The 18,964-nt window shown below is 47.7% G+C and overlaps 1 protein-coding gene across 3 annotated transcripts; it reads right to left on the bottom strand.

Annotated features, from left to right (window-relative positions):
• Positions 1-2,275: 2,275 nt before the first annotated feature.
• pofut1 (protein O-fucosyltransferase 1) lies at positions 2,276-18,764 on the bottom strand. Of its 3 annotated transcripts, none has more exons than XM_048524404.2 (8): positions 18,655-18,764; positions 14,896-15,097; positions 13,771-13,892; positions 12,619-12,801; positions 11,815-11,927; positions 7,279-7,471; positions 5,211-5,453; positions 2,276-3,038 (listed from the first exon to the last, which is right to left on the bottom strand). In XM_048524404.2, exons 2-8 carry the CDS (start codon positions 15,038-15,040, stop codon positions 2,850-2,852), a joined length of 1,188 nt encoding a protein of 395 aa, XP_048380361.1. In that variant the 5' UTR covers positions 15,041-15,097; positions 18,655-18,764; the 3' UTR covers positions 2,276-2,849. The 3 variants fall into 3 exon arrangements, with proteins under 3 accessions (XP_048380361.1, XP_048380363.1, XP_048380362.1); XM_048524406.2 differs by lacking the exon at positions 18,655-18,764 and adding an exon at positions 18,391-18,629; XM_048524405.2 differs by lacking the exon at positions 18,655-18,764 and adding an exon at positions 18,176-18,367.
• Positions 18,765-18,964: the final 200 nt, after the last annotated feature.

Raw genomic sequence — 18,964 nt, forward strand, 5'->3', positions numbered from 1 at the left:
CCCTAGCAATCAAAGCCAAATTTGGCCTCTGTTACAGCACTCTCTCGACGACCCCGAGCATTTAAGGAGCACAGGAGGAGGCCATTCTGCCCATCGGGTCATTGCCGGCCACTCAGTAAGTCTCTCTCCTCCCCAAAACATACTCGTTCATCCGTGGGCCCTGACATCTCCGGGGAGGAGGGGTCCGCTGGATTCTGAAGTGTTGGTGGTGGGGGAAGGATTCGGTGCCTGGTCACCGCACATCAAGATCTCACGGGGGTGCGAGAAGGGAGAGCCATGTGTGGCGGGAAGGCTAACTCTCGGTCGACGGTTAGTGTCACGTTAGCCGCACGCGACGGGGGAAAGCCGCGTGTTGCCTGACGGTTAGTGTCAGCATCGGGGGTGGGGGGTCGCTTAAGGCGTGAGGCGGCGGTTAATGTCGCGTCACGGTTAACCACGGGCGCCCTTGGGATTTTGGCCGTACGTTGGTTGAGGGAGCTGGTTTAGCGTCGACATAGCCCTTCCGTTACCCCTTACCAACTCCTGGGAGACTGTGAAACAAATCCTGAAAATCTGCAGAGTGGAGCTCGGCAGAAACTGGAATAATAACAAGATGGACCCCGCGCCGGGTGGCGGGAGCGTTGGAAGGGGCTGGAGGTAAACACTGCCTCGAATGTTAGTCGGACCCAACCCAAAGAAACAGGGGCAAAGATTGAGTTCGAAAAGACAGGTAGGCTGAAGTAAGTAAATCTGTCCATGGCACAGAACAGGTGATCGCTTTGCTGAGAGATGGCATGGGCTCAATGGGCCAAACGGCCTCCTGTGCCTTAAAGAGCGGTTGGCCGGCTAGGTAGTTATCTGTTATTCTTCATTCAATGGATGTGGGTGTCACAGCGTTTATTGCCCATCCCCAGTCGTCCAGGGAGGGCTTAAAAGTTAACCTCATCACCCTGGATCTGGAGTCACACGCAGTCTAGGCTGTCACATTTCCCTCCTTTTTTTAAAAGGACATCAGTGAACCAGGGGGGCTTTTCAGACAATCAGCAACGGTTTCATGGTCATCATTTTTTCTCTGAATTCCAGATTTTTACTGAATTCAAATTCTGCCATATTATGCTGCCTGGGTTTCTGGATTAATCAGCTAGCCATGCCTCCCCTTACATGGACACAGTTTGCACCTTACATTCCAGAAAAGGGTACGAAGGTACTGGCAAAAGATGCAGAGGGATTTATGACAATGCTGCCATTAATTGGGAGATTAGAACAAATAGAGAATACTGTACAAGCCAGGACAGAAAAAAAAGAGGTGACCTCATAGAAGTCTACACGGGCCTCGAGGGGTAGAAATTTAGAAAATGGGGCTGTAAATATATAAATGCTCACCCGCCTTAGTTAAACTCTTTTTTAAAATGCAATATCCCCATCTGGTGGTGGTAAAACGTTCCACCTAAAGCATTTTGTTTCCATTTCAAATTTCTAGTTATATAAACCATCACTGAGCAGTTAATCGCCCATATGATACTGATTGAATTATCGTATATATTGCAACAGCCAGGAGGGATAACCTCATTCACAACCTGCCTATGACGTTCTCTCCAGTGACTGCCCCGTAGGCCAGACAAAAGGGCTCCTATATCTTTTGTGAATCTTAAGCCTCTGTACTGAACAATGCCATCACCTCAATGTAACACCGGCACATTTTGGGTACCTACTCCCAGCATAGGGTTAATCAGACATTCCCAGGACGGGGACAGCACAAGGTTGGATACAGGATATAGGTCCCTCTGCACTGTCCCCAAACACTTGTAGGACAGGTACACAATAGGGTTAGATACTGAATAAACCACTCTGTACTCCTAAACTGAAATTAAAGTTCCTTCAACTCCTTAACTAAAGATAAAGCTTCCTATATAGTGTTCCATTAAAAAGTCTCAGGAGGGACAGCACATGGTTAGTTACACAGTAAAGTTTTCTGTACACTCTCCAACTGAAAGTAAAGCTTCCTTCACATTGTCCCCTTCAAATACTCCCAGGGCAGTTATAGGGGAGGCGATGGCCTAGTGATATTATTGCTGGAGTGTTAATCCAGACAACCCAGATAATGTCCTGCCTCTGGGAAATTAGGAATGGGCAATAAATGCTGCCTAGCCAGCAACGACCTCATCTCATGATTTGAATAACAAAAAGAAGAAAAGAAAACAGCATTGTGTTGGATAGAAAGTAAAGCTAAATCTACACTTCCGTAGTTTAACACAGTTTCCCTCTACTGATGTGATGGTGCTGAATAAGGAAGACGTTATAAAATCTATAAGGAATTTTTTATTATCACATCAGAATTAAAATATTACAGAGGATTAGTCTGTTTTTACTCATCATTCTCTTCATGAACTCTGGGTCCTGGTGCAAACACCGAGGATAGTCCCATCCATGGTTCACACCCGAATCCCACACTAACCTTCCTGGCGGTTCCGAAGTGATCCGGGCTTCTGGCTTCATCCTCGGCGGGTGGCCTTACCTCTGGCATGTAGCGGATAGCCTCAGAACCCCTGGGGTCTAGCCCCAAACAACTGCCATTGCATTTGTGTATGTGTATCTCTGTGTTGACAATGTGTGAGTCTGCGTGCACACGTACCAGCGAGCTTTCACAGACAGAGAGAGAGTGTGGGCATCACCAAGTGAAGAGCTGCAAAAGGGGGTCTGGCGTTCTAGAAAATGCAGCCCCACCCTGAGGCAGAGCTGTGTGAAGTCTTCTCTGGGAACAGTCTGGTGGAGTCAGGGATCCTTCTTTCCACCCTGCTCACTCACTCACCCCAACCCACCCTCAATGAACCCCAACAGCTTAATCCCTGTCCCTGCCCCTCAATCTGGCCTTACAGCTCGTCATGGGGCCCTGGTGGCTTGTCCATGCCAAAAAACGAGGAGGACTTCCCATGAACATCCCGCTGGCGCTTGACGAAGGCAGTGAAGGAGGACACGCAGTTCCCGATGAAGTGGTCAGCTTGGCCAAGGATGTAGAGATCAGTCTGAGGCAGCGGAGCTTGTAGACTCACCACCTTTACCTGGGGAAGCATAGAGGAAGATGCAGCTTAGAGAGATGAGGCAAGAGCAGCCCAGCTCCTATGTGACAGGCACAGTTATGCTCCAACAACAACTTTGATTTACATAGCACTTATGTACCACTGACATCCCCACAATCAGCATTCCACCAACTGAACTGTACTAACCCATATATGCTGTGTGGCTGCAAGAGCCGTTCGGAGGTTGGGAATTCTGCAGCCCTGACTCACCTCCTGACACCCCAAAGCCTGCCTACCATCTACAAGGCCCAAGACAGGAGTGTGACTGAATGCTCCTTCACTTGCATAGGCAGGTGCAGTTCCAACATCACTCCAGAAACTTGACACCACCCAGGACAAAACAGCCCATGTGATTGGCACCACGACTGCAAACATCCCTTTACCCCCAAACGCTCAGCAGCAGCAGTGTGTACCATCTGCAAGATGCACTGCAGAAATTCACCGAGAGTCCTTCAATAGCACCCTTTGAGCCCGGGGCTGCTGCCATCTAGAAGGGCAAAAGCAACAGATAAATGGGAACACCAGTACCTGCAAGTTCCCCTCAAAGTTACATGTATTTCCAAGTCAGGATTACATCAGTTATTCCTTCAGCGTCTCCCTTCTTCCTATCAGCACTGCGTGGATCTACTGACAGCACGTGCACTGCAGCAGTTCAAGGATACAGCTCATCATCACCACCTCAAGGGGCAATTAGGTCGAGCAATAAATGGTGGTTCATCCAGAGTAGCACAAATAAAAACCGAAAGAACTGTGGATGCTGTAAATCAGGAACAAAAACAGAAATTGCTGGAAAAGCTCAGCAGGTCTGGCAGCATCTATGAAGAAAAAAAAAATCAGTTAACATTTTGGGGCCAGTGACCATTCCTCAGAACAGCTTGAAGTTTGATACCACCCAGAACAAATCAGCCCTTGAATGGCCCCACACTAATAAATAATTGAGGAATGGTCACCAGACCTGAAATGTTAACTCTGATTTTATTTTCTTCACAGACACTGCCAGACCTGCTGAGCTTTTACAGCAACCTCTTCTTATTCCAGAGTAGCATAAACCCTTGTTAAAAGATCATTTCTTTCAAAAAAAAACCTTGACTGTGTGTGTTGCAAAATCATTAGAGTCACCGAGTTATACAGCATGGAAACAGGCCCTTCTGTCCAAACTGGTCCACGCTGACCATGGTGCCTGCATTTGGTCCGAATCCCTCTAAACCCTTCCCATCCATGTACCTATCCAAATGTATAGTGTACGCCATTTGTGCTGCATCCAACCTTGTGAGAGACCATTACATTCATGGTGCACTCGGGTCCAACAATTCACAGGATCCAGATATCGGTAACATTCAATTCTACCTAGCAATAGAGGAGGGGTCTGTTGCTGGGTAGAATTGAATGTTACTGATATCTGGATCCTGTGAACTGTTGGACCCGAGTGCACTATGAACGTTATGGTCTCTCACAAGGTTGGATGCAGCACAAATGGCGTACACTATACATTTGGACAGGTACAAAGTTTCCAATAGGACCCTCTTTGAAAGTTACAGGCTGTTTGAAAAGACAGAACCAGAGACATATTTGATATTATTAGTGGTACAGTACCGCTTGGAAGACAATTGAGCTATTCTGTGCCAGGGACTCAGTGAGGAATCTAGAGCAGCTGGAAGGGTTGTGGTGTTAGAACTCAGGAAGATGTTCTAGATGCAGTAGGCAGTTAGATTTAGGAATCAGGCAAAGGCCTGGAGAGCTGAGAAAATACAATGGTTACTTGTTATGCTGGGGAGAAGATGTGCAAGGCTTTGGGGAAACCTGCAAGCATTAATTCTCGGAGGTGGGGATTGAAAAGCTCACAAGCAGTTTTTGCTTGATGCAAATGAGCATGAGTGGATTGGGTGCAGCACTGGCTTGTGGTGTGGGGTTTGGAGAGGGTTTACACCCGAAACGTTGACTTCTCGTTTCCTCCAGGTGCTGCCTGGCTTGCTGGATTCTTCCAGGCTCCTGTTCGTCTACCCAGGGTGAGTTAGAGGATGGTCAGTGATCATGAACCCTTGCCATTTTTCTCCTCCCTTCTAGGGGGCCACATATCCAGGGGAAGAGGAGTTTTGACGATGATAGTGTGGCAGCAATGTTGGGATTCGAGACTCAGACCCATGGTTCCGTTACCTTTCTATCCACAGCCTTCTCTATCTCGGTGCTGAAGGTCTCAGAGTCAGTGGCGATGTAGATTGCCATGGCGTTGATCCTCTTTGCCCAGGTGACCACTGCTCTTCTGATCTCAACCAGACCAGGCAAACACATCTCCATGGTCAGGGGTTGGGCCGTCTGCCGATTATAACCAACACACTGCGGTGAGGCCATGAGGTGTGGTCCTGCCGTGCCATCCTTCACCATGTTACATGCATTTTTCTGTTGGGTAGGGAGGTACAAGATGGACAGATTAACATCAGTGGGGAACCAAATGGAGATTCATCAGAACGCTTTCACTCCGCTATGAGTGGAATAATATAAACAGGAGCAGATGTAGCCATTCAGCCCCTCTCTTCTGCTCTGCCATGCAATAAAGATTGTAGGTGAGTTGGTTGTGGCCCCAAATACACTTCCTTGCCTACCCCCCCTAACCCTCCACTCCCACGTAGATCAGAAATCCATCGCAGTCTTAAATACATTCAATGTCCCAGACTCCAGAGGGAGAGAATTCCAAACACTAAGGACCTTCTGAGAGAGGCAGCTCTTACCATCCTCTTAAATATGAGATCCCTCACTCTAAAACATTGTCCCTAGTTCTAGATTCCCCTCTGAAACCTATCGGTTTCAACAAGATCACCTCGCACTCTACCGAATCCCAATGAGTGTCGGCCCAACCTGTGCAACCTTCCATCATCAGACAAACCATTTCATCTCGGAAATCGGGCGAGCGGACTTTCTCCCAAATGGTCCCAATGCAGTTTCTTTTAAAGAAAAGAACTGGTCGTAGTTTTGTGGGCATAGCTGACTCAGCCAGAACTTATAGGTCATTTCAAAGTGCAGTGACAAGTCAACTCCGTTGCAGTGGGTCTGGACCCACGTGTAGGCCAGAATGGATAAGGATGGCAAGCAGATTTGCTCCCCTAAAGGACATTAGCCAACCAGATGGATTTTTGCAACAATTGACAGTGGGTGCATGGCTGCAACTTGGCTATTTTTTAAATTCCAGCTTTTTTTCACATTTAAATTTCACCATCTGCAATGTTGGGATTCGAACCTGTATCCTAAGAACATTACTAATCCAGTGACCTTACTGCTGCAACTCTCAGACGTCTATCCCTTCTGAAACAAGGAGTACTGGACACAGTACTCTAGTCAACAGCTTCACTAATGGCATGTACAGTTTTAGTAATAAACTAAAACTGGTTTTAGTTTTAGTTGGTACTGGGAAGATTCTGGATTTGGAGAGGACTTGGTAGGATCAGATAAAGAACAACTTGCGACAGTGATTCCTACTGACCAATTGCTGATAATCGCCTTGCTTACTAAAAAGTTAAGAGATTTATAGCTATGTGCAGTGTGAATGGAGTTTGCAAACATATGACCCATGATCTAACTGAATGGTGAACAGTCTTGAGGGACTGAATGGCCTTCTCCTGTTCCTATGTTGAGATATTTTTCTTCTTCGGGTCTTTGGACCCATGACGCCATGACTCCCATCAAAGGGTAAGGCCAGAAGGCGGGTCCCAAAACTCTATTGACTGTCAACTTAACTGTGCCAAGGACAAATGGACATTTCACAACACCAGTAGGGAACAGATGGGCCAAATGGCTTGTTTCCAAGCTGCAGATTCGATGCAAAATCTCATCCAAACCCTGTTTCTGTCTGTAGTCCTTCATAACCCAGGGTTACTGAGGCTGATTGTTCTCACTTAATGTGTCTTTGTTGTAATTAGCTTGCCATGCAGAGCAGATGTGAGATGTTGCTCTGTATGGCTCTGCCTTGCGCTCAGGCATGGCTTTTCCTTCCTGCCATTAGACCTCCTGGTCCATAGAGTTTGGATTCTTTAACATCGGACGTGAAATGTCAGTGCACCAAAACAACTCACTGTCACAAGCATCTATTATCAGTCACTGGTGATGCTGTTGAGTTTGTTCCCTCAGCAGTGGGCTGTCTGGTCAAGCACACATGGGACTAGACAGATTAAGACAGTACCTCGACAGGTGCCATCCTCCACAACAATCTGATAAATAAATAGTTGCTTACCCAGTCCACCCCGACACGCAAGTGAATGCCCAGGTAAGGCCTGAGCAGCAAGGTCTGGATATAGTTCTCAGCCTCCTGAGTAATTCTGTCTGACCATACAACATACTTCTGGAGGTACCGGTGTTCCTTTAGCACAGGGAACTGGGCCGGAGCCCCAGGCAAGGCCAAAACCGGATGTTTGGAGGCTGGATACCTGGAGAGGGAGCAGAGTGCCAGTAAACCTCGGCTCCAAAATGTCAGCCATTTTAAAAATAAACACAGAGGCCAGCCAACAATGGACGGCCATGGGGCATTGCTGGTTATTAAGGATGTGACATCACTGACAGTCACAGCTTGTTGCTAAAGGCATGACATCTCTACTGACTGTCACCGATTTTCATAGCCTTGATGGGCTACTACGTCCGTGAGAAAACAAATCCAGCAAGGGTGACACGGTGGTTAGCACAGCTGCCTAACAGCACCAGGGACCCGGGTTCGATTCCATCCTCAGGTGACTGTATGGAGTTTGCACGTGCTCCCTGTGGCTACATGGGCTTCCCCAGGGTGCTCCAGTTTCCTCCCACACTCCAAAGATGAAGGTGGATTGGTCAAGCTAAATTGCCCCCGTTGCATCTAGGCGTGTGCAGGCTAGGTAGATGACGGGGGAAGGGTGGGGCTGGGTGGGAAGCTGCTTGGAGGTCGGTGCAGAGTTAACAGTTTGAATGGTCTCTGACTGCACTGGAGATTATGAGATTCTACGAGAACTGAAGACGTAACCTCAGAGTGGCAGGTAAGATTTTAACAGTGTTACTCCCTGTTGCCATGTTTACAACAGACCATTCCCTGGTACCACAGCAGCTCCTCAATTGCCAAGGTCAACATCCTCTAGAGTACAGGATCAGTAATGAGTAATCAGGAGTTATAGACTGTGCTGAGGAATGACGTGGGACCCTGGCCACCATGTCTTGGCCCATCAAATCTCCAGCTGCCTGCTGGACCTGGGGCACAGGTCTCTGGCACAGAGTCTGTCCCTGCTGCTCAGAAGGGAAGGGGGAAGAGGAGCAGAGCAGTAGTCATTGGGGACTCCATAGTTAGGGGGACAGATAGGAGGTTCTGTGGGGACGAGAGAGACTCACGGTTGGTGTGTTGCCTCCCAGGTGCCAGGATGCGTGATGTCTCTGATCGTGTTTTTGGGATCCTTAAGGGGGAGGGGGAGCAGCCCCAAGTCGTGGTCCACATCGGCACCAACGACATAGGTAGGAAGAGAGATGGGGATTGAAGGCAGAAATTCAGGGAGCTAGGATGGAAGCTGAGAGCTAGGACGAACAGAGTTGTTGTCTCTGGTTTGCTGCCCGTGCCACGTGCGAGTGAGGCGAGGAAAAGGGAGAGAGAGGAGTTGAACACGTGGCTACAGGGATGGTGCAGGAGGGAGGGTTTTGGATTCTTGGATAATTGGAGCTCTTTCTGGGGTAGGTGGGACCTCTACAAGCAAAATGGTCTTCACCTGAACCAGAGGGGTACCGATATCCTGGGGGGAAAATTTGCTAAGGCTATTCAGGTGGGTTTAAACTAATTCAGCAGGGGGATGGGAACCAAAGTTGTAGTTCGAGTACGGAAAAGGTTGAGAGTAGGGTGGTCCGAAATAACGTTTCAGGGACGCAAGATGGCACCGGCAAGCAAGACGTTGGTTTGAACTGTGTCCACTTCAATGCCAGGAGCGTCGGATTAAGGTGGGTGAACTTGCAGCATGGGTTCTTCGATGTTGTGGCCATTTCGGGGATATGGGTAGAGCAGGGACAGGAATGGTTGTTGCAGGTTCCGGGATTTAGATGTTTCAGTAAGAACAGAGAAGATGGTAAAAGAGGGGGAGGTGTGGCATTGTTGGTCAAGGACAGTATTACAGTTGCGGAAAGGATGTTTGGGGACTCGTCAACTGAGGTAGTATGGGCTGAGGTTAGAAACAAGAAAGCAGAGGTCACCCTGTTAGGAGTTTTCTGTAGGTCTCCGAATAGTTCCAGAGATGTAGAGGAAAGGATAGCAAAGATGATTCTCGATAGGTGTGAGAGAGACAGGGTAGTTGTCATGGGGGACTTCAACTTTCCAAATATTGACTGGGAACACTATAGTTCGAGTACTACAGATGGGTCAGTTTTTGTCCAGTGTGTGCAGGAGGGCTTCCTGACACAGTATGTAGATAGGCCAACAAGGGGCAAAGCCACATTAGATTTGGTACTGGGTAATGAGCCTGGCCAGGTGCTAGATTTGGAAGTAGGTGAGCACTTTGGTGATAGCGATCACAATTCTGTTGTTTACTTTAGTGATGGAAAGGGATAGGTGTATGCCATTGGGCAAGAGTTACAGCTGGGGGAAAGGCAATTGCGGTGAGATTAGGCAAGATTTAGGAAGCATAGGATGGGGAAGGAAACTGCAGGGGATGGGCACATTAGAAATGTGGAGCTTATTCAAGGAAAAGCTCCTATGTGTCTCAGATAAGTATGTGCCTGTCAGGCAGGGAGGAAGCTGTAGAGCGCGGGAGCCGTGGTTTATGAAGGAAGTGGTATCTCTGGTCAAGAGGAAGAAGGCGGCTTATGTTAGGATGAGATGTGAAGGCTCAGTTAGGGGGCTTGAGGCCTACGAGGTAGCCAGTAAAGACCTAAAGAGAGAGCTCAGAAGAGCCAGGAGAAGACATGAGAAGTTGTTGGCAGATAGGATCAGGGTAAACCCTGAGGCTTTCTATAGGTCTTTAAGGAATAAAAGAATGACACAAGTAAGATTAGGGCCAATCAAGGACAGTAGTGGGAAGTTGTGTGTGGAGTCAGAGGAGATAGGGGAAGTACTAAATGAATATTTTTCAAAAGTATTCACTCTAGAAAATGATAATGTTGTCGAGGAGAATACTGAGATACAGGATACTAGACTAGGTGGGATTGAGGTTCACAAGGAAGAGGTATTAGAAATCCTACAGAGGGCAAAGATAGATAAGTCCCCTGGGCTGGATGGGGTTTATCCTCGGATCCTCTGGGAAGCCAGGGAGGAGATTGCCGAGCCTTTGGCATTGATCTTTAACTCGTCGTTGTCTACAGGAATAGTGCCAGACGACTGGAGGATAGCAAATGTGGTTCCCCTGTTCAAGAAGGGGAATAGAGGCACCCTGGTAATTATAGACCAGTGAGCCTTACCTCAGTTGTTGGTAAAGTGTTGGAAAAGGTTATAAGGGATAGGATTTATAATCATCTAGAAAAGAATAAATTGATTAGGGATAGTCAGCACGGTTTTGTGAAGGGAAGGTCATGCCTCACAACCCTTATTGAGCTCTTTGAGAAGGTGACCAAACAGGTAGATGACAGTATACCGGTTGATGTGGTGTATATGGATTTCAGCAAGGCATTCGATAAGGTTCCCCACGGTAAGCTATTGTACAAAATGCGGAGGAATGGAATTGTGGGAGATATAGCAGTTTGGATCGGAAATTGGCTTGCTGAAAGAAGACAGAGGGTGATAGTTGACGGGAAATGTTCATCCTGGAGACCAGTTACTAGTGGTGCATCGCAAGGGTCGATGTTGGGTCCACTGCTGTTTGTCATTTTTATAAATGACCTGGATGAGGGCGTAGAAGGATGGGTTAGTAAATTTGCAGACGACACTAAGGTCGGTGGAGTTGTGGATAGTGACAAAGGATGCTGTAGGTTGCAGAGAGACATAGATAAGCTGCAGAGCTGGGCTGAGAGGTGGCAAGTGGAGTTTAATGCAGACAAGTGTGAGGTGATGCACTTTGGTAGGAGTAACCGGAAGGCAAAGTACTGGGCTAATGATAAGATTCTTAGTAGTGTAGATGAGCAGAGAGATCTCGGTGTCCATGTACACAGATCCTTGATAGTTGCCACCCAGGTTGACAGGGCTGTTAAGAAGGCATACAGTGTTTTAGCTTTTATTAAGAGAGGGATCGAGTTCCGGAACCAAGAGGTTATGCTGCAGCTGTACAAAACTCTGGTGCGGCCGCACTTGGAGTATTGCGTACAGTTCTGGTCACCGCATTATAAGAAGGATGTGGAAGCTTTGGAAAGGGTGCAGAGGAGATTTACTAGGATGTTGCCTGGTATGGAGGGAAGGTCTTATGAGGAAAGGCTGAGGGACTTGAGGCTGTTTTCATTAGAGAGAAGAAGGTTGAGAGGTGACTTAATTGAAACATATAAAATAATCAGAGAGTTCGATAGGGTGGATAAGGAGAGCCTTTTTCCTCGGATGGTGACGGCGAGCACGAGGGGGCATAGCTTTAAATTGAGGGGTGAAAGATAGAGGACAGATGTCAGAGGTAGTTTCTTTACTCAGAGTAGTAAGGGAATGGAACGCTTTGCCGCAACGGTAGTAGATTCGCCAACTTTAGGTACATTTAAGTTGTCATTGGATAAGCATATGAACGTACATGGAATAGTGTAGGTTAGATGGGCTTCAGATCGGTATGACAGATCGGCACAACATTGAGGGCCGAAGGGCCCGTACTGTGCTGTTATGTTTTATGTTAGCCCCTCAGTCCAGAGCCACCTGTCCCTCGCTTACCTATCCAGCCAATGAGCCTTGTAGTAGGCGTTGAAGGCAATCCCACTGAACAGCTCTGAGCGATCAAAATCCACGCCGAAGTGGTCCCAGAAAGGTCCAAAGGGATTCCCGTCCTGTCAGACATGAGTTGGTCAGTCAAGCAACAGTCCCTGTGCTTCTGCAATCCCAGTGCCCTCCACCTCACCATTTCCATCCAGCATCCCAATATTTCCCTTGCCCCAAAGCCCCTCTATACCTGATAAACCTCCCCTTCCTGACCCATTATCTCCAGATTCGATAACCCTTTGTTTCAGTGCTGCACATTCAATGTTGGTACACTGGGTTCCAGGGATCAGTGGTGGAGCATTAATATCACTGGGTCAGGAATACAGAGACCCAGGCCATCACTGAGGGGACACATGTACAAATCCCATCTTGGCTGGAAGATAGAATTTAAATTCTGTTCATAACATCTGGAATTGAAAGCTATGACCATGGTCGGTAGCATATAATAAAAACCCTCTGACTCCCTAATATCCTTTGGGGAAGGAAATTTGCCATTCTAATGTGGCCTGGCCTACATGTGACTGTGGACTCACAGTGACAAGGTTAACTTTTAACTTTTCTGAAAAATGGTCCAGCTCGCCACTCAGGTCAAAGGGAGTTAGGGCAAGCAGTATATGCTGGTCTTGCAGCTGCGATCCCACAAAATCGTGAAGCTATAAAAGTGCTGTTACCCTCATACCTCCATTCTTTATATTCCTCCCCCTTCTGCGGGTGCCCATTAACTCTCGTTATCGCACACCCTCCCAAAAATCACCTCACCTTCATGGGGCATGATGATCTATCTGCACTCCTCTGAGCTGCCATCTCGAAGCAGTATGCCACCCTTTCTCCCAGGGGCCAGTGCACGGGTGCCAGTTCCCGCATGAAGTCCTCCATACTGACTACCCGGTGGAACTCTGTCAGAGTTTCCAGCTTGAAGTACTGATTGTATGGGACATGGGCCTGGAAAACAAGACAGGCTAGAACTTAAATTAAAACTGCCCCTTCTGTGAGAAGTCTGGAGGGAGGGAGCTTGCAGGGGTTGAGGGGAGGGAGGAGACAGCAGTGGGGAAAAGACAAGAGGAAAGGAAGCGAGGTCAATATTCTATCATTCACAGAAAGACAGCTCAGTGGAAACAGCCAGGAGTTGAGTGAAGACACAATGCCATACCTGCAGTCCACACCCTAAATGACACAGGGCTAGCTCTACAAGGCAGCGGTGGCACTCTAACAGCATACCACGATTCTGTGTACCCTTTGATCATTTTGTGCAGCCATTCTGCATACACTTTGATCCCTGCTTACAACCATTCCATTTCCCCTTTGATGCCTGCACATCCTTCAGACCGGATACAGCCTCTTTGTGTACCCTTCTGTACAGTGTACCTTTGGACCAGTTGCTCTGTATATCCTTCCCTCAGGTGGAGAAACAGAGACCCTATTCAGGGGTTGGGGTGGGTCATCTCTCTCCCCTTTATCACTCCCTCACCCTTTCTGAGTCCCTGCCCTGGAGAGAGCAGAAACATCCCTTGAACCATCTTCATGCAATGCTTATGACATGACAACAACTTTGAATTAAGGTGGCACCCCCAACATGGTTCTGATTCACCCCATTCCCTCCCCTACTTTGCTTGCCTTCCAGTTCCTTCTGTGAGAGACACTCACAGCGGAGTTGGGGAGTGTGGATAACTGCTCTTTTTCCAACAGTGGTCGTGGGAATCTCTTGCACCAGCCTGAGGGATTTAACATGTCCACTCGCCCCACAGCAGAGGCAGCACCTCAGATTGTGCAGTACTCCCTTAGAACTGGCACCCACTGGTGACTGTCACCTAGATGGTGTACCCAGGTGCTCTGGGAGGGGAGATCCAGACCAGGTTCTGACCCAGAGGGTGACATTGCTTGGCAATGACCGCAATGGGACGGGTAACGTACATTTGTGTAGGGAGGCGTCTGGTGCCTGTAAACCACCCAAGGGGGCACCACCAGTGTCCGATTCAGCATCTCTGCAAACGCCAAGGAACCCAAAAGGTGATCAGCTTGATTCCCAAATCGGCCTGTTTTTAAATAGAAAACAGAGAATTTTTATTTTAAAACAAAAATGATTCACCATCAGGACACAACAGCAAACAGACATTAACTTCCACCCCGAGGTTCCTGGACAGGGAAAGGGTCAGAATAATACCAGGCAGTATGCCCACTACCGTGATGAGATGTGGGTTTAACCAGTAATGGAGGTGACTCAGCCAAGATTCAGCAGATTCACAGGTCTCTGGGACGAGAGGCTGCGCTGCAATGAGGTCTAAATTGGTTCGATATTCTCTGGCGTTTAGAAAAATGGCATTCAGACCTACAAGATTCTGAAGGGACATACAGAGTGAATGCAAGGTGGATGCTGTCCCCTAGATGGGGAGGGCAGTGGGTAGGTCAGAACCAGGAGACAAAGTCTCAGGATAAGAGACAGGCCATTTCAAACTGAGATGAGGATGGATTTCGTCACTCAAGGTGGTGAATCTTCGGAAGCCTCAACCTCAGAGGGTATGGAGACTCTGTCAGAGTATGTTCAAGAGAGATCGATAGATACCTACATGTGAAAGATATCAAAGGAGACAATGCATAGGACTATAAATGGTGTCAAGATAGGAGATCAGCTGTGACTTAGAATGGAGGACAGGCTTGAGGAGCTGACTGGTTCCTGCTCATAGGTTTCTGACAAGAGTTGAGACTGTTTGAAGGTGGCCGCGGTTGGCGGGGAGGGGGATGGCAGGCAGGCAAATGCTTTCACATGAAGAATCGGAAAAACAGTTCATGGAAAAATAAGATTTTAAAAATCAGCACAGGACAATGACCTCTTTCTGTGCTCCACAGTTGTGCTATCCAGTGAGTGATGCACGTTATAGTTGAATAGTCCTCTCCAACTCCCAACACTTCGACTCGAGGAGAGAGAAAAAAGAAGCAGCTTGAAGCATGGCGAATTGGCAAGGTATGGTGGTGGTTGGAGATGTGGAGAGTAGATCCTCCTTATAGACATGAAGGTATACCCAGGTACCTCTCACTTACCCATACAGGGGCAGTAGACCACATAGCCACTCTCATCCCATGTCAGGGGGTCATGTTTTGTCGTACAGCCCAGAGGGAGCCAGCCCCACCAGAGGAAGAGGAGGAGGGCAAGACGGAGGGGAAGGGGTCCTGTGCTGGCCCTCATTTTGCGCTCTTGCCTGATGTCTCAGGTCCGGAGACTCATGAACATTGTGGCGCTGTCCTGTCAGATAAATCAAGAGGTCAGTTCACATCCGGGCCCAGAAAACCCCTCTGACCCAAGCCTTGTGCCTCCTCAATCTCGTTCCCCCTCAGCCAAACAGTGGCTCTTCCCACTTGTCCAAAGTCCCTCCCACCCTCTTTCACCCAAAAATCCCTCTTCATCCCCACCATCCCTGGGGTGGTACAGGGTTAAATTAGTTGGCATCTCAGTATCCTATGACATCACTCATGAAGCCAAATATTCGATTTCAGGTCCAGGGCCAGGATCAGCTTTGACTGTGATGCCTCTGTAGTCAAATTACCAGCAGGTAATACCAGCATGCACAAGGCAGGAAGCTTATGCTTAGGAGAGGCACAGTGCCAAGTGAGAGGCAGCCCCTTTGATAGGGAGCATAATAACAGCAAACACAATTAACATCTGAGAATCATTCATTCTATAGAAATATATTGGATATTCAGCAAAGGAGGGCCTCGTTCTACTCCACTGTGCTTTTTTTTCCCGGGGTCAGAGCCCCTGTTCAGTTTGACGAGCTTCCCCCAGATGAGGGACAGTATGACATCTTGGTGGGGTGGTAAACCGTGGCATAGATAACCTCATTTTACAGGAGAAGGAGAAGCTTGGTGGAAAATGGAATTCAATCTTGACAGATGAGAGGTGATTCACTTGGGCAGGAAAAACATAGAAACGGAATTCATGAACAGTAGGACCCTCAAGCACAGAGGATCACAGTGACCTTGATATGCATGATCCAGTTCCTGAACGGATAAGGACAGGTGGATAAAGTGGCTTAGACTGCATGTGGATACTTGCCTTTATTAGCCATAGCAGAGCTTAAGAGCAGGGAGCAGATGGAACTGTATAAAACATTGGTTATGCCACAGAGTATTGTGCACACAGTTCTGGAATCTACATTAGGGGAGGGAGCAGAGGAGATTGATCAGACTGGACAGATTTACCAGGATGTTGTCTCGGCTGGAGAGTTTCGGTTCTGAAGAGAGATTGGACATACTGGGGTTATTTTCCTTGGAGCAGAGGAGATTGAGAGGGGGCCATAGTGTCACAGCAGAGAAACTGACCCTCTGATCCAACTCGTCTGTGCTGACCAGATATCCTAAATTAATCTGGTCCCATTTGCTAGCTTTTGGCCCATTTTCCTCTAAACCCTTCCTATTCGTGTACCTATCCAGATGCCTTTTAAATGTTGTAATTGTATCAGCCTCCATCCTCTGGCAGCTCATTCCATACATGCACCACCCTCTGTGAGAAGAAGTTGCCCCTTAGGTCCCTTTTAAATATTTCCCCTCTCACCTTAAATGTGAGAAAATTTGCAAATCAGAAGTACAAAGGGATTTGGGAGTGTTGGTCCAGGATTCTCTAAAGGTTAACTTGCAGGTAGAGTCCGTAATTAAGAAAGCAAATGTAATGTTGTCATTTATCTCAAGAGGGTTGGAATATAAAAGCAGCGATGTGCTTCTGAGGCTTTATAAGGCTCTAGTTAGGCCCCATTTAGAATACCAATTTTGGGCCCCACATCTCAGGAAGGACATACTAGCCCTGGTGCGTGTCCAGCGGAGATTCACACGGATGATCCCTGGAATGGTAGGTTTAACGTATGATGAACGGCTAAGGATCCTGGGATTGTACTCATTAGAGTTTAGAAGGTTGAGGGGAGATCTAATAGAAGCTTACAAGATAATGTATGGTTTAAAAGGGGTGGACGCTAGGAAGTTGTTTCCGTTAGGTGGGGAGACTAGGACCCATGGGCACAGCCTTAAAATTAGAGGGGGTAAATTTAAAACTGAAATGAGATGACATTTCTTCAGCCAGAGAGTGGTGGGCTTGTGGAATTCATTGCAGTGGAGGCCGGGATGTTGGATGCCTTCAAGGCAGAGATCGACAAATTCTTGATCTCAAAAGAAATCAAGGGCTACGGGGAGAGTGCAGGGAAGTGGTGTTGAAATGCCCATCAGCCATGATTTAAATGGCGGAGTGGACTTGATGTGCCAAATGGCCTTACTTCCACTCCTGTGTCTTATGGTCTTAAATCTATGCCTTCTAGGTTTGGACTCCCCTACCCTGGAGAAAAGACCTTTGCTATTCACCCGATCAATGCCCCTCATGCTTTTATAAACTTCTACAAGGTTATAAACTTCTATAATGCACTGACCTCAGCCTCCGATGCTGCAGGGAAAAATAGTCCCAGTCTATTTAGAGATAGCAAGAACTGCAGATGCTGGAGTCAGAGATAACAGTGTGGAGCTACAGGAGCACAGCAGGCCAAGCAGCATTAGAGGAGCATGAAAGTTGACGTTTGTGTCATTTCTGAAGAAGGGCCCTGACCCAAGACAACAACTTGCCTCCTCCTCTGATGCTGCTTGGCCTGCTATGTTCCTCCAGCTCCACACTATTATGCCAGTCTATTCAACCTCTCCCTATAGCTCAAAGCCTCCAGTCCTGGCAATGTCCTTGTAAATCTTTTCTGAACCTTTTCACGTTTCACAACATCCTTCCTATAGCAGGGAGACCAGAATTGAACACAGTATTCCAAAAGTGGCCTAACCAATGTCCTGTACAGCCACAACATGATATCCCAACTCCTGTACTCAAGGCACTGACCAATAAAGGCAAGCATACCTAATGCCTTCTTCACCGCCCTGATTGAGATGTACAAAATTGAGGGGCATAGACATACATAAACTGTTCCCCGTGGTGGAGGGAATCAATGACCAGGCAAATCTCCTTAAGGGAAGAAGCAGAAGGTTTATGGAATATGAGTTAAAATTTACGCGTGCGTATCTCGAGCTCACCGCCTATAAATTGTAATGGAGGAGGCAGAAACCTATCAAACATTTCTTAAGTATTTAGAGGTACACTCTGCAGCGCTCGGGCTAGGGGCCAAGTGCTGGAAGATGGGACTGAAATAGTGAGGCGGTTGTTTTTTGACCAGCTTTTCACCACTCCACACCCTCCCGATCCAAGTGATCCTGTCATTTCAATGTAGGAGGCAACAGGCAGGCCATCAACTGTCCTGCAGCCCGTTTGGACCGACTTCCTCCTCTCCTTCAGTGCTCCCCGTACCTGGGCAGGAGATCTGTCTCCATTCCCCTGTTGGAAAGTTTCCGTATGTACCACTGCTGTCACAAACTGAAATTGTAACGCCAGATTCTGCTTTTAAGGCGTGGATTAGTTTCAACCTACAAACCCCGATTACCGACACTCTGTTACTAAGTGGCTCCTGTAACTAAGGCCTGAAGAAGGAGCAGCGCTGCAAAGGCTTGTGTTTTCAAACAAACCTGTTGGACTGTGACCTGGTGTCGTGTGATTTCTGACTCAGGACTGAAAAGGGGCAAATGTACCAATGAAGAAGTTTTTCCTTTCTTCTACCTACCCCCCGAAAAGGAAGCTTTCAATCAGTGTAAAGTGAAGAAGCAGGGGAGCTGTTCTAACAAAGCTAATCAGTCGGCAAACTTCCTAGAAACCGGGACACAGAGGAGACAGGCACACAATTAGAGAAAGAGACATTGCAAAGAGCGAAAGACAGACGACTCTGACCCTACCTCCCTGACACTGAGACCTCACAGACTCCTTTTCCTGCCACACAGTCTGATGGGAAATGGCTCTCTCTCTCTCTCTCTCTCTCATTCATTCCTCTCCCACCCACTTTTACTATGGAAAGCTGCAAGGGACAGAACGAGAGAGAGAATTAAGTACATACGGGCTGCTGCTGCATTTCCACCTTTTGAAGGTGGGAGATTATCTCAGAACCTGCCAAAGTGGGGCTTGTTAAAGAAGCTGCAAGTACAGATCGCATACTGAGTTATACAGCGGCTGTCTGATTTGCTCTATGAACGCCATTTGTTTAGTTAT

The sequence above is a fragment of the Stegostoma tigrinum genome, chromosome 45, assembly GCF_030684315.1.
Source record: "Stegostoma tigrinum isolate sSteTig4 chromosome 45, sSteTig4.hap1, whole genome shotgun sequence".
NCBI lineage: Eukaryota > Metazoa > Chordata > Chondrichthyes > Orectolobiformes > Stegostomatidae > Stegostoma > Stegostoma tigrinum.

Coding starts and splice junctions, on each gene's coding strand:
- pofut1 (XM_048524404.2), bottom strand. CDS start 15,040: ATGAGGGCCAGCACAGGACCCCTTCCCCTCCGTCTTGCCCTCCTCCTC. Junction 12,802..13,770: donor AGACGCCTCCCTACACAAAT/GTACGTTACCCG, acceptor CTTGTTTTCCAG/GCCCATGTCCCATACAATCA. Junction 7,472..11,814: donor AAGGCTCATTGGCTGGATAG/GTAAGCGAGGGA, acceptor CTCCCTCTCCAG/GTATCCAGCCTCCAAACATC.